Source organism: Nyctibius grandis, chromosome 20 (assembly GCF_013368605.1).
Source record: "Nyctibius grandis isolate bNycGra1 chromosome 20, bNycGra1.pri, whole genome shotgun sequence".
NCBI classification, from domain to species: Eukaryota; Metazoa; Chordata; class Aves; order Nyctibiiformes; family Nyctibiidae; genus Nyctibius; species Nyctibius grandis.
This window is the reverse complement of record NC_090677.1, coordinates 5,158,405-5,177,325: the sequence shown is the minus strand read 5'-3', so window position 1 is coordinate 5,177,325 and position 18,921 is coordinate 5,158,405. Positions and strand designations below refer to the sequence as shown.

Sequence of the window (18,921 nt, the reverse complement as noted above, 5' to 3'; positions counted from 1 at the left end):
CTCAGTAGGTGCATTTTTTTTGCCACAGATTTTGCTCTCTGCTGTCAAGAACTACCTAAACAACATGAAGGAAACTATTAAAGCTCTCAAAGACATGCAAGGAAAACGAAACTTCAAATATGTTCTTCACTACATTGCTGGCAGCAAAGTATTTAGGTCTGAATTCCTTAATCCATGGGAGACTCTAGAACCAAAATACGACTGCAGCCCATTTTGGTGACGTGGCTGCTGCTTAAAATATAGTCACTCCCTGATTTTTACTTTGGTTGGTCAGAAATCAGAGGATCTCTGGTTTTACACTGGCTTAACTAAGATTAGAATCTGATCCATTAAAGAGATTTGCTGAGACCTGTTATTCCACCATGGCAATTTCCAACTGTTTTTACTTCGTGGCTGCCACATTTTCCTCCTTTCACTCCCAAGTCTCACAGACCCGTGTCTCTTCAAAACTCCCCTGTAACCTCTCAACATTTGGCCACTTCTGTCTCCTTGGTCTCCTGAAGAAATCAGAAGACTTCGTCTGCTAAAATTTTGTGCTGCCTCTCCATCTTTGCTCCTTACTATTTGGGAACTACGGGTTATGAGCATAACCAGCAGCATGATGGAATGGCTAAATGATCAGGGATGTAAGCCCCAGTGATTTGGGATCTTTGCTGGTTCTTTAATTAACTTTCTATAAGATTTCAGACAACATGCATTTTCTGAACCTTGTTTTTTCAGCAAATGTAATATATCTAAAGATACGCTACATCCTTATTTACTATTCACCAGTTTCTAAAATTCTGTTTAAAAAATTAGAATTGCACTTTTGAAATTGCTCAAGTATTTCTCTTCCAAGCCAGAGATCATTTCCTTCCTGTAACAAAGCAACAAAACCCATTGTAATAGCACTACCTGACATATTAAAGTGAGGTTCTGAAAATCCAAGCTTGCCATAGAAGCAGAATAAAACATAAGCCTGCTCTCAGAGATGTCAGTGCCCTTCAACAGAAGCAGGAATGCAAGTTCTGGACTTACTAACTGCATAAATCCAGGTCTGAACAATCTGATTTGGTTACTGCTACAGGCCTACATACAAACTTCCCCATGAGATAGTTTCTAATGACTTAAGCAGGATATTCTTGCAGCTGTCTATGTTAGCGTAGTTCAGCAGCATCTGCTACCAGAAAAGTCCATTCAGGTGTATTTGTAGTGCTCCACCATGCCCAGGAAACACATCAGTTTGGTGTCAAAAACTGAAGCTGGCTGTTGGTCTGAAGCTTCACATGTCACAGCAAGAGACATTTGGTCAAATGCCTCTTGGTCTAGACAAGAGACATCTTCGTGCAAAACAGCTAAGTAACGAGAGGTTTCTAATTGACTTCAGGGGATTAGGAGGAGGCTCATAATCAGAAGAAACTATCTGGAAATGGTCATTTATGTAGGAATATACTGGTTTTCTTGCATCATCTGTTTAATCTTCTAAGGATTTAAATGTGATGTGTTTTGCTTTCTCAGTTACACAAGCTAGAAATCTGGTCAAGTGTTAACCTGAAGGTAAATTACTCTGAAAATGTTTCACTTTCTTCCTAGCTTTCTCTTTTAATAGGTATAGTTTTCCTTATTTAATTCTGAATTGAAATATATAGCAGTATTCATTTCTATAATTAGCAGATGACTAATATTTGAACAAAAAATCCTCAAAAATTTGGTATATTTAAATGATCTTTTTTGATCAACAGTGTGCAAGAGTATAGTTTTTTCATAGGCACTTAGAGGAACTATGTTTGATTTTTTAGCTGCCTTTGAAAAAACTCAATTTCATTAGTTACATTCTTCAAACTTAAGATGCAGTGAGAATCTGTGTCTGCAGACCAAATTCAGACTGTTTCAATATGTCCTAGTTTACGTAGGCTTTTTTATTTTCACTCGTTTTAGAATTAGTCTAAAAGAGCAAATGACCGCAAATACCACAGAACACAACCTGTCTTGTTCAGAACCGTGCCTCTCTCGCTCTGCAGGAATACAGGATTTCAAGCTTTGAGCAGAGGTTGATGAACGAAATAGAATTTCGCCTCGAACGTACCCCGGTGGATGAATCAGACGATGAAGTCCAACACGAGGAAATCCCTACAGGCAAATACATAGCACCCATCTTTGATAAGAGACTCAAGCATTTTCGGGTAATGGAAGGATCTCCTATTACATTCACTTGCAAAATAGTTGGAATACCTGTTCCCAAGGTAGGTCATTCTCACTGTTAGTGGTAAAGGAAAAAAATCAACTACCTGCTATTTTCTACACATCCCTCTGGGAAGTTTCACTCCTAAGAACTCTCTCTATGTGGAGAGAGCTCTAAAAAAAATTATTTCCTCCCTGCTTTCTAAAATAACAGTATCTGGTCCTGAGCATGTATCAGGCCTTGATGTACCGTATGGACTGCCTCACAACCACCTGACTCCAAGAGAAACAGAACTTCATAAACCCCCCAAAAATTAACTTCTCAGAAAGATGAGAACTGATCTGAGATAGCCAGTAATGTGTCTATAGCCAGGAAAAGAGAACCTGACAGACCAGTTATGTAAAGGAGACATGCAGCTTTCTGAGTTCAGCCTAGAATCATTCTATTTCACATTGTAACTGATCTGCAAATTTTATAATATTCTAAAATTTTTACTAGCAATCGGTCAACTTATGTCATGTTCTTATCTACATTTCTTCTAGTCACTATTCCCCTACAGATCAAGTGTTAAGTCACTGGGGGGGGTCTGATCACTACAGGTATACTGGTTCAAGGATGGCAAGCAGATTTCAAAGAAAAACACGCATTTCAAAATGTACAGAGAAGAAGATGGAACATGTTCTTTACATATTGAAGCTTCTACTAGTGATGATGATGGCAACTATACGATTATGGCTGCAAACCCACAAGTAAGGTGTTTTATTTTCCTCTACAAAAATGCTTGTTTCATCTTTTCTAATATATGTTAATAGGAACATAGATTGGGCCACCTAGTCTGACACTGAGTGGTGACTATGAAAAATCAGATGCTTCAGAGAATAGAAGAGGAGACTGTGTAATGAAGAATGATTAAACTGCTCCCCTATTCTTACACATCCCAGTCACAATCATTAAGGATATTTTTCCACATTAATGACTCCTGCCCTGTCTTCTGACCCCCCTCTGTTGCTGATAGATACCTTTTGAGATGTGGTGACAAGACAGACATGATATTTCAGGCAGAAAGAATAGAGCAAGGGGAAACAAAAAGCTACATCAAATTTGGAAGTGTTACCAAACACAATTATTCTTTATCTAGGATACAAAGACGTGGATCTGCAAATAGTCTCATCCCCTAATAGCATTCTGCTTCACCCTATGTGCTAGCTTAGCTGTTTATTTAGCAGTACACTCAATCAGATCAGGCAACTTTTTCCAGTTTAAATTTTTTCTTTTTTTCTGAATTATATTTCAGCCCAATTGCTTTTCACTTTCTGTGTGGCTGCATAAACAAGTATGCTAGTACAAAGGTACTAGCAGGCAGTACCTGTGGAGACACAGTGGCAGGAACGAATGAGCAGGGACAGACATTGCTTAAACTGGTTTACATAGCACTGGGGCTAAATGCATTGTCACAGCCTTGAAGAGTCTGAGAAACACGCTGCTCTAGACACACAAAGAAACCCCTGCCACAACAGCACACCGCATGCTAATACCATTTGCTTTAAAAACATAATATTTACACTATAGTTCAGTTACTTTATAAAAATGCATTGTAAATGTTAAATATTTATACTTTAAAATGAAACAAGCTATTAACCAACTATTAATTCTGTTTCCATTGTGATTTGCAGGGGAGAATCAGTTGTTCAGGCCACCTGATGGTTCAGAGTATCCCTGTTCGGGGCCGGATATCAACAATTCAGCCTCACAGGTAAAAGGAAAGAAAAGTCCTTCAGACCCTCTTTATGCTTCTTACTGAAGGCATTCAAAATAACTAGCTACTGTACTTCAATGCACTCTGTACTTCAGCTCTCAACCAGAAAATGGAAATAACAGCAGCAGTTCCCTCCCAACAGGTCACTTCGAGAATGTAATATTTTTTAAGGTCATCTTCCAATACAGGGAGGTTTAAATGTAAAGTATTATTTCATTTACCTGTTGCAGTGGAGTTAAAGGCAAGGGATCGATTAGCAAGATGAAATTCAGCCAAAAATGCAAAAAGAAGCAAAGGACAGCTTAGGAATCCAACAATACTACATGATATAGTTAATTTGATAACCTTTCTAAATGGAACATATGCACATATTAAATAACAATCAATCAATTTCTTTCTGCCCTTTTATTTAACTCAAGCTATCTGTTCATCCTTTTCCACAATTTCTTCCTTTTTTTAAGCATTAGGAAAAAAAAAGTTTGACTTCCAAACACATACATGCAATTTTTGTGTTGCAGAACACGACCCCGAGTGCCAGAAGGAGACAAAGAGACAGTTCAAGAACGCTTTTTCAGGCCATACTTTCTACAGGCTCCAGGTGACATGGTGGCACACGAAGGGCGACTTTGTAGGTTGGATTGTAAGGTATTAACTGTTTCCTCTGTTCATTCTCATTTTCCCTACCTCTGTACATGTATTGCTAGGTTTTTTCATGTTCTTTATTGTATGCACAAACACTTTCTGTTAAAGTTTTAATGCTTCATTTTTAAAAATTATTTCTTACTGCCATTATCTCTGAGCTGATTCAGGAGATTTCTTTTCAACACATGCTATATGGAATGAAGAACACAGAAAACACAACCCCAGAAATAGAAGGCTCACTTACAAGGTTGTTCAAATTACTAGATCTGTTCACCGTGTCCTTTACCAGCCCGAACTCCAGAAGTTCATGTGGGAATGACAGGTCCTTCTGCTCCATTATCAGATTCTTGAACATAATCCAAAATAGCACAAAACCATGAAAAAGAGAGGATTCAGCATGTTGTGTTCTGCTCAAACAAATGTTCCCATTGTATTGGACTGAATTACTGAAGATTAATACTCCCTGAAAAGAGGGAATGGAGCCCAGTTCATTTTATGCTTCCCCAGCATGCACAGATGCAGAAACATCCCCATTTACAGATTCAAATCCTCACATGAGAGGGTTGTCAGAGGTTAGAGTACACGCAGTGGGCATCCTGTTACTGAACAGCTTCAAGAAATTCATCTGCTACAATATATTTGAGTAGTCCCTCTATGTCCCAGTAGCACAGCAAGGGTGGTAGTGCTGACACTGACCTCTTCCATGCTCCAGAACACCTCCTACCCTGAAGAGGGTAGAAGCTCTGAAGCAGAAGTTAAAGCCCTGAAGATGAAGAAGATTCATTACTACTTCATTTACGATGTAAAGTTTACTAGGGAGCATGCCAAAGAATTTGGTTATTCTTAGCTCTGCTATCCTGGCAGAGCTTGTGAAGCCTTAAAGCATGTCTGGTATTGCACAAACCTGGGCGACAGCAGTCCTCGTTCAGGCAAGTTCCACTTCCTTCTCTGGTTGGTAGAATATTGTTTGGAAAGCAATATTTTAGACATGAGTAAGTACTTCTATCTATTGGAAAGATCTTTAAGACTATAATACAGTCTAATAACCTCTCTAAAAAGTACTTAATCTATAGTGTTCTAAAGCTTGTAAGTTTAACAGCTACAAAGAACAATATCATTCTTCATCAAATTTTACGAAATACAAAGTCATTCGTATAGAACTCTTTCATCTCTATTAAACTCTGTAGTGGTTTAGATCCAGCGTTTTGATTTATACTCAGCACTTAAAAAAAAAAGAAAACTAGCAGATTACTAGGAGTCTTTTCTTAATCTGATACATAACCAAGTGTCTTCCTTTCTGAGTAAGAAAAATGTAGGCATTTCATGTATTTCTTTCATGTATTTGTTGGGATTTTGTTGCTTGTTTGTTTTCTGTTTTTTTCTCCCTTTTGCAACTAATCAGCAGAAAAACAGAAGCTGAGAAATTAAAAAAAAATAATCTTTCTGTTCTAGATTATGACATCTTTCAGCTGGTATCTGAAAAAAGGCTTACCTATGAATTTACTAAAACCTGTTTGTCAGTTTGACATTTGTCTCTAGCTGTTTCACTGTCTGTTAGGTGAGTGGGTTACCAACTCCAGACCTGACGTGGCTTCTGAACGGCAAACGTGTGCTACCAGATGGCACCCACAAGATGCTGGTCAGAGAGACTGGAGTTCACTCTCTGCTTATTGATCCTCTCTCACAAAATGATGCTGGGACTTATACTTGCCTTGCCACTAATAAAACAGGACAAAATTCATTCAGTCTGGAGCTCACTGTTGTAGGTAAGAATAATTGAAAAACTAGTCACAGTGATGAAGTTATTTGTATGCACTTCTTCAAACTTACCTTACTTAGTTTCCCTACAGACAAATATAAATAAATAGTTAATCCACTGATAGTAGGAGAGTTCAACAGCTATAAAACTCATCTGATGGAGGGAAATGGACCTGGTGCTCAGTCGATAGGTGCACTCCTGTGATTAACAGAGGGCTGCAAGAGTTCTGTCTCATCATCACTTTACCTCTCTTGTCTTGGCAAAATTATATTCTCAATTTTCTCCCCAAAATATGCTTAGGGTTTGAATTCATAATATGTGTTGAGGTCTCCTAGATTTCAGTCCCAATTTTATTAGTTTTAAAATGTTTTTAAATAGAAAAATACAAATCTGAGTACTGTTCTTTAATAAAGCCTTACAAGATGTTAGATATTGAAATTCATAGATCTGGCATTGATTTCCTGCAATGGCAGTATGTTTACACCCATTAGATATGCATACATTCTTTTATGAACATCAGTTCTGCCTACTATTTTCTTTATGTTCCCTTACAGAGGCTATGTCATGGTATTTCACTTTCCCTCCAATATCCCATTAAAAATTCACAACCTATTTTGATATCACAGGAATAATTTTTGATCATGTTCTTCCACACTGTTCAAAGCAAAACAACAAACGAAGTATCTCTTGTTCTATAATTCTTTTTCTTTTTCCAGCAAAGGAAGTAAAAAAAGCCCCCAGGTTTTTGGAGAAGCTTCAGAACTGTGGTGTTCCTGAAGGGTACCCCGTCAGATTAGAGTGTCGAGTTGTGGGAATGCCACCCCCCATATTTTACTGGAAGAAGGATAACGAGACCATCCCATCAAACAGAGAGAGGATGAGGTACTGTACGATTGTACCCATGCTTAGAGTTTCTTGTGGTTGGACCAACTGTTTCCACGAAAACCTGTGTGATAAGTACAGGTGGTGTTCTTAAAACAACTTCTATCACCCTTTGTAAAAGCTGGCTTCACTGTGAGGTGAACAACAGCCATTTCCTTGGTTCAGAATAAAGGCATGGAGCGTAATACACCACTGCTTCAGAGAGTGGTGACAGACCTTACGGGCCATAGGCCTGATACAGCATATACATCTCTGTATCAAAGATACTATGGTACGGTATTTTAATGCATTTTAGCACCTTATTCTCTCTCTAAACTATTTTTTCCTCAGTTTAGTTCTAACTATGGATTAATTCAAACTCAGAACAGTTAGAACACAGTTTTGAATGCCCCAGAGCATGGGATAATAGAGAGTTTAGCATATCAGATACAGAGACTGATAACAAAGTTTGGTCACAAACATAGGCAAAGACTTTGATCCATGCTTACAAAATACAACAATGTTCAGGTTCAGCTCTTGCATCCAAATGCATCACTTTTTTTTAGGCTTTGCAAAAGAAACGCTGATTAAATAATGTGCCTGGCTGTAATTAATGAGAAATTAATTGCTTTCATTTATTTTTTAAAGATTTCTACTTCAGCAGAAATCTGATTTTTAATATTTTATTTCACTTGGCTCCAACTACTGATTTGATGCAGTCACTGGATCTCTGAGATGAACTTCAAGAAGTACTCCATTTTCACACGCATACCCTGCAGGCTATCTGTAAAGAAAACTGGCTCCGCAGCAGCCCTTGTTATGAATGGACACCTGTCATGAGGGAAAGCGGACTTGAAAAATATCTATCAGTGTCTCCCTGTCCTCACTCCAAGACTATTGTCCCTCTCCAAAAAGCCCACCTGACTCTGATCTTCTATAGCCTGTACTCTTTATTCCTCTGCCTCTAGGCAGATTACTCAAGGACTTATTTCAAGTACTAGTATTTTCGCAGGATTTATGGTTATACACATGCAAACACTGTAGTTAATGTAAAATGAACAACTGCCCTAAAACGCCTCATTTCCAGTTGTTTCACAGAAGCCTAGAAAACAGGTTTTTGCTTCAGCTCAGCAGAAGAATGACTAAAGGAAACCTCCCACACCTCGCAATGCCAGGAGCTAGTCAGGCTTGTAACCCCTCTGCTATTTCAGCCAGTCATGACCAGTCTGCCTGCCCCCAAGGCTTCGAGTGGTTCTGCACAGATCTACATGAGCCACGGGCAGCATCGTCCTTGTTTGTCCCTATCTTGCCTCACCACTATCTTTCTGCCTGAAGCTGAGAGGCATTTTTTGTATCATGATATGGACATGTATGAGCTTCTACACTACTGCACCCCCAGCACAAGGCAAATTGTGTAGTGCAGGGAGCAAAGGGTGAATGTTACCTTCTTTATTAGAGCTGTCAGAAGCACAAAATGTCCTCTTGACCTGAAATTCTGTGCTTTGATGTTTCACTCCAGTTCATAAAGAAACAAAATCTCAAATTTCAGAACTTCCTGCAGCTTCAAATATTCTGATGTGCTCATCTCCCACCCCTTTATAATGAAGGAAACACTTGGGTTGATAAAAAGGACTGACCACAGTCTAGAGGGCAGAAGAGCCACAGTTCTCTGATATACTACTGAATAGCTTCTCCTGGAAAGTCTTGGATCACTGAAGAGCAAAGGAAGATGACGGAATAATGAAGCAGGTTTCTTTTAGAGTGTTGGCCCAACGAATCTTTAAGATTTTGCCACTCAGACATTTTCTCATGGAAAAGGGTACCATGAGGACGTTTCTGACTCGTTCTGGTTACTGTTGTGAAAAGTATCACAACTCTGTACAAATGCTCTTGGTATTTTGTTACATTTTTCTTCCAGATTCTGAACCAGGAAAAAATACAACATGTCCGTGCAGCAGCTTTGCACAGGTTTAGTTCACTGGAATTCGATAAACAATTCCCATATTAACACATACAGAGCAACAATTCAGCTCACACTGTCACACCATGGCTTTGCACAGCTGAGAGGAGCAAGAACAGATTTCAGCCACTCTGATTATTGGTTAAGGCCATATTGAAAGCAAATCTATCGACTATAAATGTCTTGGACTGCTACCTCTTCAAGAACAGAACTTATCTATCTCATAGTTAACGTACATATTGTAAAATCTCAAAGTTGATATGCTCTTGAGAAATACTAATGCCAAAACACTTGTTTTCCCAGCATGCATCAAGATACAACAGGGTACGTCTGCCTCCTGATTCAACCTGCCAAGAAAGCAGATGCTGGCTGGTATACCTTGTCTGCAAAAAATGAAGCTGGTATTGTCTCTTGTACTGCTAGACTTGACATATATGGTAGGTATTGGCTAGTAAATAAAACAAATCAGAATTTATTTTCTTTGACTGGTCCCAGCCCTCACCTAGTTCTTAGTCTGTAAATTGCTGGGTTTGATGTGGATTAGAAATTAGTGTCACAGCACGGCCACAGCTTAATATGGCCACCGGGAAGAGGTAGAATGATACAGCTAAATGGCCAGATTAGCTCTCCTGCAACAATTTAAAGGCAGGTAAAGACAAAAAAACAGAGGAGTTTTACACAGTGTTCTCTACTCCCATTTTCCACTTTCCAAATTCCCTAGACACATAAGCATATAATAAACATGTATTCAAGTTGAACCTTAATTCTGTTCCCTCTGACACATGTCTGGGCTACAACCCTGACCTGAGATGGAACGATAAATTGCGCACAAGAAAGTAGACCCCTTCTTCTATGGAGCATGTATAATGCAAACTATGCGTAATTAATGGAGGCTAGGTTGCATCTAATATGTTTGTCTAGGACTTGGAAGGCCCCAGCCCTGTCCAAGCACTACAGCACATCATTTAATTACTCTATCTATGCAAGATGTAATAGCTAAGACAATTTATCTAAAGCAATAGAGTACTTTGATCACTTAAGCAGCATAATAAAACAGAAAACACATTCCACCAACTATTGGATTATAGCAATACCCTCAAAGGAAAAAACCCCACGTTTTCAACCTTGTACTTCTCATTTTAAAAAAAACACGCACCACTCAATTATCAGGGATAATCACAAGCCACCAGTGTATCGCCGTCAGTTTTCCGCCACCTTGTGGTGATACAGCCAACAGTAATGTTCAAGAGAGGGCTGGTGAGAGTCTGATTCAAAAAAGGTCACGTAAAATGAAAAATAATTCCTTAGGTATCTAATGTTGCAAGACGTAAATTAAATTTTCATATAAAGGATTCAAGGTACAAACAGGAAAAAGATGGCAAGTAGGAAGTGCTTCCTGATTTCAGCCATATTTTCTAAAGACTCTGCAAGTCTTACACACCAAAGGGAGTGTCAGAAATCATTTTTCTTTGTGCTATTTTGAATGGATGGGCTTGGGGGATTGAAAGTGTGGTCCGATATTTGCAATTCCATGTGCAAAGAAAGAAGTACAGTAAATAAGGTGTATTGTTCAAACAGAAACAAATTAGGGGCTGCAAGAAAAAAGGAGGCTCTTTTTCAAATATTTCCAGATAGACAGGGTCAAAACTCAGCATGGAAAGGTAATGAACATTTCCTGTCAATGCTTAACATGTAGGTTGTGGTCTCCCACACTAAGCTATTCTCAGAGTATTGTAGCCTGAACTTCGAGCCTTTCATTTTAACTGCTGACAGATATGTTTGTCCAGTTTGTGTGGAGACCTGGAGGTTTTGTACAGATAAATACCGGCAAAAATAATATCAATTTCCCCTTTCTGAAGTGTTTTAAGAATGACAACTGTTAAGTATTATATAATAGCTAAATATTCTTACAAAATTGTAACGGCATTTGTTCATATGGGAACATGTTGAATGTTACTTTGAAATTATTGAACATGTGTCTTTGGATTGCATTTCTTTCAGTATCTTTAAAAAAATCTAGGAAACGTGTTACTAGTTTTAAGCAGTAGAGGGAAATAAATATTGTAATCACTTCCTTAAAAAAATTCCCTATATTATTACTTTGAAATTAAATACCAACAAAAAAAAAAACAGGAAGAAAAGTCCCCCAGAGGATGCAGTAGTACAAAATCAGAGCCAAGTCCAGTTTGTTCATCCCTGTTCATGCTATGGTATATTTTTAGTTTTGATTGCAAGAGCTTTGGAGAAGGCTCCAAAGATCAAATGATTACATTTTGGACTTAGTGAAATCCATGTAAACGTTGCCATTGAATTGAACAGGGATGGAATTCCATCTATAGACTTCAATAAAAACACTCAACATATAAACTACATAAAGGACAATATTTGAAGGAACAGACCCTAAAACAGGGAACAACAATGCTGTGCTCGCTTCGAGGATGTTGGAAGTAACTTTTCAGTTGTGTGCATTGATTTCTGTTGTTTCATTGCTAACTTCTTTAGAGGTTTATACAGCCTGTTCTCTTTCTGTTGCTTCAGCTCAGTGGCACCATCAAATTCCACAACCCATAAAGCTTCGACCTGGCAGCAGCCGGTATGCAAATCTTACCAGTCAAGGACTCGACATTTTTTCCACCTTCCCAACTACTGAAAGCCCTGTGCTGTTTTCATCCCCAACCCAAAAGGTGGTGGAGAGTGAAGAACTTTGAATAACAAACAATTGTTCCAGTTACACCTGCAGAGATACTAGAACTGTGAAAAAAAAAAAAAAAAAAGAGCTACAAGTCAAGATGCTCAAGGTTTACAAGCAACTTGTTTGTAATTAAGTGTATTGCTGCTGCAAACGTTGCAAGTGACACATCATACATGACTTTTGCATATTATTTTACTGCAGGATAATTGTGGTATGGAGTGTTGTGCAATAAATTCAGTACTGTGTAGTTTGCTAAGAATTACATAGTAAACATAGTTTTCAGCACTTAAAAGCCAATACCACTTTTACTGCTTGAATTAAAGCTACTGTACTGTAGCAAGCCATGTTAAGGATTGATGATGTTTAGCTGGAATACTGCCAGTGAAAACATTGATATTACAATAACAACAATCCTGAATGAGGGTAAACAACATGACTTTGAATGTAATTCTAAAAAAAACATGCCAGATAATCACAAAGCACAAGTTAAAGGGAAAAGATGTAACTCATTTTTATATATTATTATGCCAGATAATATTAGAATTTTTGAACTCAAGAATGGAAAATATAGCATTTCATGTAGGTACAGCTGTATACCCTATATATTTATATTTGTGTGTGTGTACTCCATGAGCTGTGTACTCATGGTGTAATAATTCATAAAGTAAGGTACAGGGCACGTGCATAAGGCGCTAACACAGGAAACCAAAATTCCTGTTGTCTGAAGCATGTTCTCTAGAGCCCATAGCTGAAACTGTTTTCCAGATGTGCTTCATATTTTTTTCTTTACAATGATAGTGACTCTCTGCCTTTAAACACAAATGATATCAAGCTTGTAACTTCATTGTTTTAAAATATTAGTCTCTTTTTTTCTAATTTTTAACGTGACTAAAAAAAAAAGTGCATCTACCATCTAGCTCATTTTTTAACTAGCTGAAAAGGAATTATGATGTGGTAGAATTTAAATTTTCACCGTCTTTTAAGAAATAATCACAAGCCTGGTGTCTACTATTAAGACAGAGAAAATTCTGTTAATATACAAAAGTTATGAAGTTAAGCAACAGTTAGGTGCAAAGAGCTAAAAAACCTACTGTAACTAACAGTAGTAATAAATAAGGCAATTTAATGAAAGTGCAACAGAAGGTGTTAAGTGACAACACTTAATGACTGAGTTAAATATATTTGGCATCTATACAGTTGTATTAATAACTTACAGAACTTAAAATCTGTGAATATCTAAGATGATTTCCTGCATCTTCAAGTTATTGCTATCCCTCTTCTTCAGACACTGTTTTCAAGCAGTTCTTTCTTACTGCTTTCAACATGGCTGGAGAATGCAGCAAAGTCCTGATCAAAGCCACAGAGATTAAACGAAAAATTAACAGATACTTTCATTTTAGACCTTATTTGGATTTTTTCAAAGTTAAAAATGTAACTTAAAAAAACTACATATCCAAAGAAAACAAAGAGGAGTTATGTTAAGAGCAAAAGGATACTGGATATAGCCAGACTGAGAAAGACATAGCCTTTCATTGGGTTTCCTACAAACACAGCTCATGTTGTCTCTAACCGTTGGTTCCCTAAGGGCTTAGAGAAAGTGAATTTCTTGTATTGTTTCACTTCCCACCTGAGTGAAGACCATAAAACAAAACCATCATTGTAACTTTCATGCTTTGTTAGAAATCTCAGGCAATTCACCCTGCACTGAACAAACCAGGAAGCTAAAATACTTTCTTATCCTGAGAGACAAAAGAAGGTGCAGGTATTTCAGTGGGAAAGCAGAAAAACCAGTTGTTGCCCATGTTGTACCTCCTCCCTGGCAAACAAAATGAAGCTAATAGCTATTAAAAGTGATGCATTGATTCAAGTGACTACAGTTATGGGGTGCCCAACTTAAGACACATCATGGATCTGATTTTCCAGGATAGAAAACCTGCTGCTCCTCTTACCTTGACTTGTTTTTAGGATGGCTTAGGGATTCCAAAACTAAGCCTAGACTGAGTCAGAGTTGGGCAACCCAAAATTTAATGTTTCCCGTATTAGTAACTACTCTTGGGAAAATAATCCAAGGAAGGTTATTGGATTTTGTTTATTTAATCCAGTGCTGTTGGGAAGTGGGAAGAGAGGAAATTAAGACACAAAAGATCAAATTCTACTCCCATCTACAGCCCTGGTCTTCCCATTATTTCATGCCAGACCTGAAGAGTAGATTTTGATCCAAAGTATTCTAAGTTGTGTATCGGCCACCAGTCTTTATACTTAGCACAGGCTTAGTCAAGCAATTGTCTGCTTAGAACTCCCCTGTGGCCCCCTTGCCTGGCTTTGAGTGAGGGGTTGGACCAGATGACCACCTGAGGTTCCTTCAGACCTAAATCACTCTATTCTTCCTAAAATGTTTTACTTTCCACTGCCTGTCTGAATACCCTCTGTGGATTAAGTTACATATTGACTGAGAAACTAAGAATTCAAGCAAGCACAAACTTCTCCTTTTTGACTGGGATATATCCTATTAGGCAATTCTAACTACAAGAATGATCACTTTAATCAAGAGTTCTTTATGTAGTTTAGAAGAAAGGAATACTAGTACTTACTATTAGCAAATATCTAATTACCAGTGCTGGAATCATACTTGTTAATATTACTGACAGTAGTAGTGGTTCTCTCAGACAACACACCCAAAAACTCAGTACAAATTAAAATACAAAGTGCACAGAGAAAATATGTAAACCATATCTCTTCAACCTTTTCTCCATCATTTCAGTGGAATGTCTCCAAACTTACATCACTATAATCTGAACTGACAAGCTAAGGATTAAGTAGTACAATGTTTTTTAAAATGTACATTTAGTTCTTTGGAAGTGCGAGGACAAGAAACTACTGCTGAAAGACATCCCAAAAATCTGCATAAAAAGGATTAATCCTTAGTCATTTAAGAAGGGGCCCCAGAAGTCTCACTGAGAGGCAGGCTACAGAGGGTGGATCACCAAAATCTATCAGCTGAACTATAATATTCTCTCCTTGACAGCATTTACTAGCAAAAGGATCAAAACTTTACCCATCATATCTCCCTAAATAATGCAAACTCAGTAATTTCAATTACTTCCAGTGCATCTGATACAAACAAAATCAGTATCTGATCCTAAATGGTCTGTAGTCATTAGTTTTTGCTCATTAGCTGCTACGCGTTTCCCCTCTGCATATACTGAGCCCATAAAATGAGCATGTAAAGGAAGTTCATGTGAATGGATGTAAATGCTGTTAATTAGTAGTATTGATGTGCTTATTGCAAAGAAGACTTGCTAGAAAAAGACAGAAAAATTATGCTTGCATTGTTAATTGATGGAAAAGCCAAGGGAAAAAAGCTTGTGTAAGCAGCAGAGACAACACTGAGCTGTCACAAAACATGTGATACTGTTTGAATTCATGTCCTGTGAAGGATGGCACTATCTAATCATACTGTGTCAAGATGCATTAGAGACTATGCAACTGTCCCCCCTTCCTGAACAGCTCGGCTGTTCATTGTTTTTGTTTAATTGAATAACTGATTGGGCTTCACACTAACGTGGAATTTCATTCTCTTATTCAGGGCAGGCTACTGCACCAACAAAAATCAATGTTAGAACTTCCACTCAAGTCAGTGTTCGCTATTATCTTCCAAAAGTCCATTAAATCACCACAATGTGGAGCATAACGTGTCAGTGAGATATAGAAATGCTCAGTTTTGTAACCTCTCAGTGTTTTCAGATTCAGAATCTTGTAGGTTTATTTAGTTTCCCGTTTCCTTCTAGACGTGGTTTTGTATACAATCGAACACAGGCACGGTATATTTCAAAGAAGAGCAGAAATGACGACTTCTGTATTGCAATTTTATAAAGCAAAAGTATTACCTTTGCTTTAAAATTTTGGTCCAGCTTGGTGCAAACCCAGTCCTCATCAGCATCACACAGCAGTTTGCTTTGATATCGCTGGACTTCTTGCCTTAAAACAGATGGACTGAGTTCCTTTGCTTCCACACGGAAGGTGGAGCATACCTTCTGAATGCCTCACGTCTGCTAACACGAGGAGAAGATGAGAGCGCACACTTCAAATACGAAAAGCCAAGTCTGCAGTTTTTATCTTAAGATGTAAACAACTGCCAATCCCAACTGTTTACAGTAATCATAGGTACTTCAAAGCAACAAATCTGGAATAAGAATTCCTTTAAGAACTGTGTTCTTAATGCTACCAGGTTTAAAAGCATTAGTTTCTGGAAAATGTCTTCAGATAAAATGATTAGCAAGACCTAATGAAATATTCTAACTGCTAAATGTTGGAGCAGTGATCCATTGTTAATTGCCTTACTATTTCCAATACAAAGATGTTCACTTTGAGCCTTAAAATTCTATTTTATAATTTTTTCTTGATTAAAGTTGATATTTTTTATTTTTTGATCCAAAATCATTCTCACTGGGAAGAAAAATGTTAATGTCAGTTTTAAAGTATATTTTAAGTGCATATGAAAGGAAAAAACAAACACCTGCCTGTTCAGTAATGTATTTCCCTTCGTCTCACCTAAACTTCAATAAATGCTTCAGAGTTGCATACAACAGCGTGTCCTTCATGTGTTTTAGTAATTCTGAACGTGTGCAACAAGACCAGAGGTTTTCTCAGAACTTTGCTGTGACAGCTGATCAATGGAATCAGACCTTACGTTATTTAGAAGAAATCATAAAATACTGTCAACACTAGCCATGCTTCTAGCAGGTAGTTGTGAAATACAGCTGTTGCTTTTTTAAACAATTCTTAATATCAATTTGCTTTCGTTTTAAATCACGCTTTCTTTTTCTGACAACCTCAGCCCCTTCATGAAAGCTTGAAAGAACAAGTTTTCTCAGGAGTACCAGAGCAGAAGCCAAGGAGTCTTTAGGGCAATTTCATGTTTTAAAGGTCAATAGATTTACCAAATTCTCAGTATCTTGGAGAATTAGTCTCCAAAGCTTATGCTTGAGCATACACTTCATTCAAAAATGAAATTCTTATTCCTTAGGGTTACATATGCAGACATTTTAAGCAAATTCTGTATAAAATACATTTTGCACGCTAATTTCTGTACAAATGAAAACTGAATTACAAATTAAAAAAAATTAGTAGACAATATTAAAATGTACTACTTGATAGAAAATATATTTAAATATCATACATAGGGTTGCTTTGGGTTTTTTAAAGCCATGTTTTCTTTAAATGTAATTAAAGTTAAAAACATAAAGCATTTTTTAAAAAGTGCCCAAATACCAGGTGAAATCAATGTTTGTTACAAGATACCTGTGTAGAGGAAACACTGGACTGCTTCTTCAATGAATAAACATGTCTTTATTCTCAGTACATTTGTTTTTTTCCCTGGCTATTTTGTAGAGATAGAACAGCTGAACATATTTAGAGCAAAGAGAAGCTGTTCTGTCAATTCTTACTGAATTTTTAAAATCTAGATAAACTTCACTCCTAAACCACAGAAAACTGCATCCATATTGCTTAGCTCAAATAGCTGGAAACCTAAGTGTAAGCTTATCCATCTTAAGGCAAAAGCTTATTTTGGGAAATAAAAAATTTGACTGGAAATAATGTTTCTTAAAATTTCTGCCTAGTGAATCACATCACAGTAGGGACTTCCACAACGATTTCACCAGGGAAGTTCTACTTAACAAGGAACAGTAAACCTAGCTAAATACCAAAAATCTAGTGATACTCATGCTTCCCCACACGAAGATGTCGTGATGTCATTGACTTTACAAGACTAGAACTAAGGTTAGCAACATTTTCACTTTTCAGAATTTGTACTGCAGCACCATTTAGAAATTCCAGCCAAGAACTGAGCTTTGGCCTGTGTGTGTGTATAGTACAAGATGGACTGTGCCCTAAATACCTTATAAATGGTGAGATGGAGAACAGAAGCCTAAAAAATTGAAATGAATTAAAGTTGTAAGACATGCTAGTACATATCCACTGATGAGCTCAATACTTAGACAGGAAGAAATCACTGCCTTTTCGTTAGTAACACACATTTTGGGAATGTGCTACCCTAGTTCGGCTTTCAGCCACTGAAAAGTCACTGCAGTTAAAAATGCCGCTCCAGTTTCGAGTTCAAAAATAACTGGTCACCTTGTCAAAACAGGGTGATATGATTCAAAGAATCATAGAAGCAAAGTAGCTATAGCTACTTCAAATAGAAAACCCTGCAGTCTGAACCTTTTAGAAGAATGAAGGTTAATTTCCCACAAATTGTTCATTAGAATCTCACAGTGATTTTCAATAGTGAAACATGTATGTGTGTAGCAGGCAACATATATTTAATGAAGAAAGCATTTCTCATTTCCCAATGTTTCCACATTACTTTCCACAGTAATGTGGTTCTAGAATTACAATATACTGATCCTACAACTAGAAGTATTTCAGGTTTGCACTGCTGTTCAGTGGGACAAAAATTTATGAGCAGACAAAACTCAGTCACTAAGAACACACCAAGCTCTGAGCATCTAAGCTTTTGCTTCATTTGGAGGCCCACTGGAAGCAATAATTACTTAAGGGAATGACGCTTCAAATGCCCATACCAGTAAAGTCCAGTATAGAAGAAAGGTCACAGCCATTATCTGACAAGCATCAAACAGTCACTGGGGAACAAATATTTGGGAGCAACAACCAAACCCAAGTTAAGCGGTCAAGTTTACATTTCACAAAGGGTCACTCAAGTATTTGCAAAGGAAAGCTATGAAAAGAAACCAATAAATTCCTGAATAGTTGTTGAGTTTGAGAAGTCCAAACCAGCACAGTCAACTTACGCTTTTCAGACGGCCTTCAAAAAGAATTTTTAATGATTAAACTTCCTGCTCTCCCCAATTCACTCCCCAATAAGCTTTGACAGGTCATCAGTAGACAGACATCTGCCTATACACTACAAAGAACTTACTCTGCTGCCTTCAGTGCTATAGTAAATTGGAAATCCCAACTTCCAGCTCAACACTGCACCCTCCCAAGAAACAAAAACACTATAGCATTATATAAAATCACAATCTTTCCACTACTAATATTACTAATTATTATCAATAGATAAAGAGAT

The 18,921-nt window shown here is 37.5% G+C and overlaps 1 protein-coding gene across 1 annotated transcript in view; it reads left to right on the top strand.

Annotated features, from left to right (window-relative positions):
* MYPN (myopalladin) overlaps positions 1 to 16,417 on the top strand; it is a 62,176-nt gene extending 45,759 nt beyond the window's left edge. Inside the window, exons 13-20 of the mRNA XM_068416697.1 lie at positions 2,001 to 2,222; positions 2,761 to 2,910; positions 3,835 to 3,914; positions 4,436 to 4,562; positions 6,118 to 6,325; positions 7,035 to 7,200; positions 9,443 to 9,576; positions 11,678 to 16,417. Coding sequence (XP_068272798.1) covers positions 2,001 to 2,222; positions 2,761 to 2,910; positions 3,835 to 3,914; positions 4,436 to 4,562; positions 6,118 to 6,325; positions 7,035 to 7,200; positions 9,443 to 9,576; positions 11,678 to 11,847 — 1,257 coding nt within the window. The 3' untranslated portion in view covers positions 11,848 to 16,417. The remainder of the gene's footprint in view (positions 1 to 2,000; positions 2,223 to 2,760; positions 2,911 to 3,834; positions 3,915 to 4,435; positions 4,563 to 6,117; positions 6,326 to 7,034; positions 7,201 to 9,442; positions 9,577 to 11,677) is intronic.
* Positions 16,418 to 18,921: the final 2,504 nt, after the last annotated feature.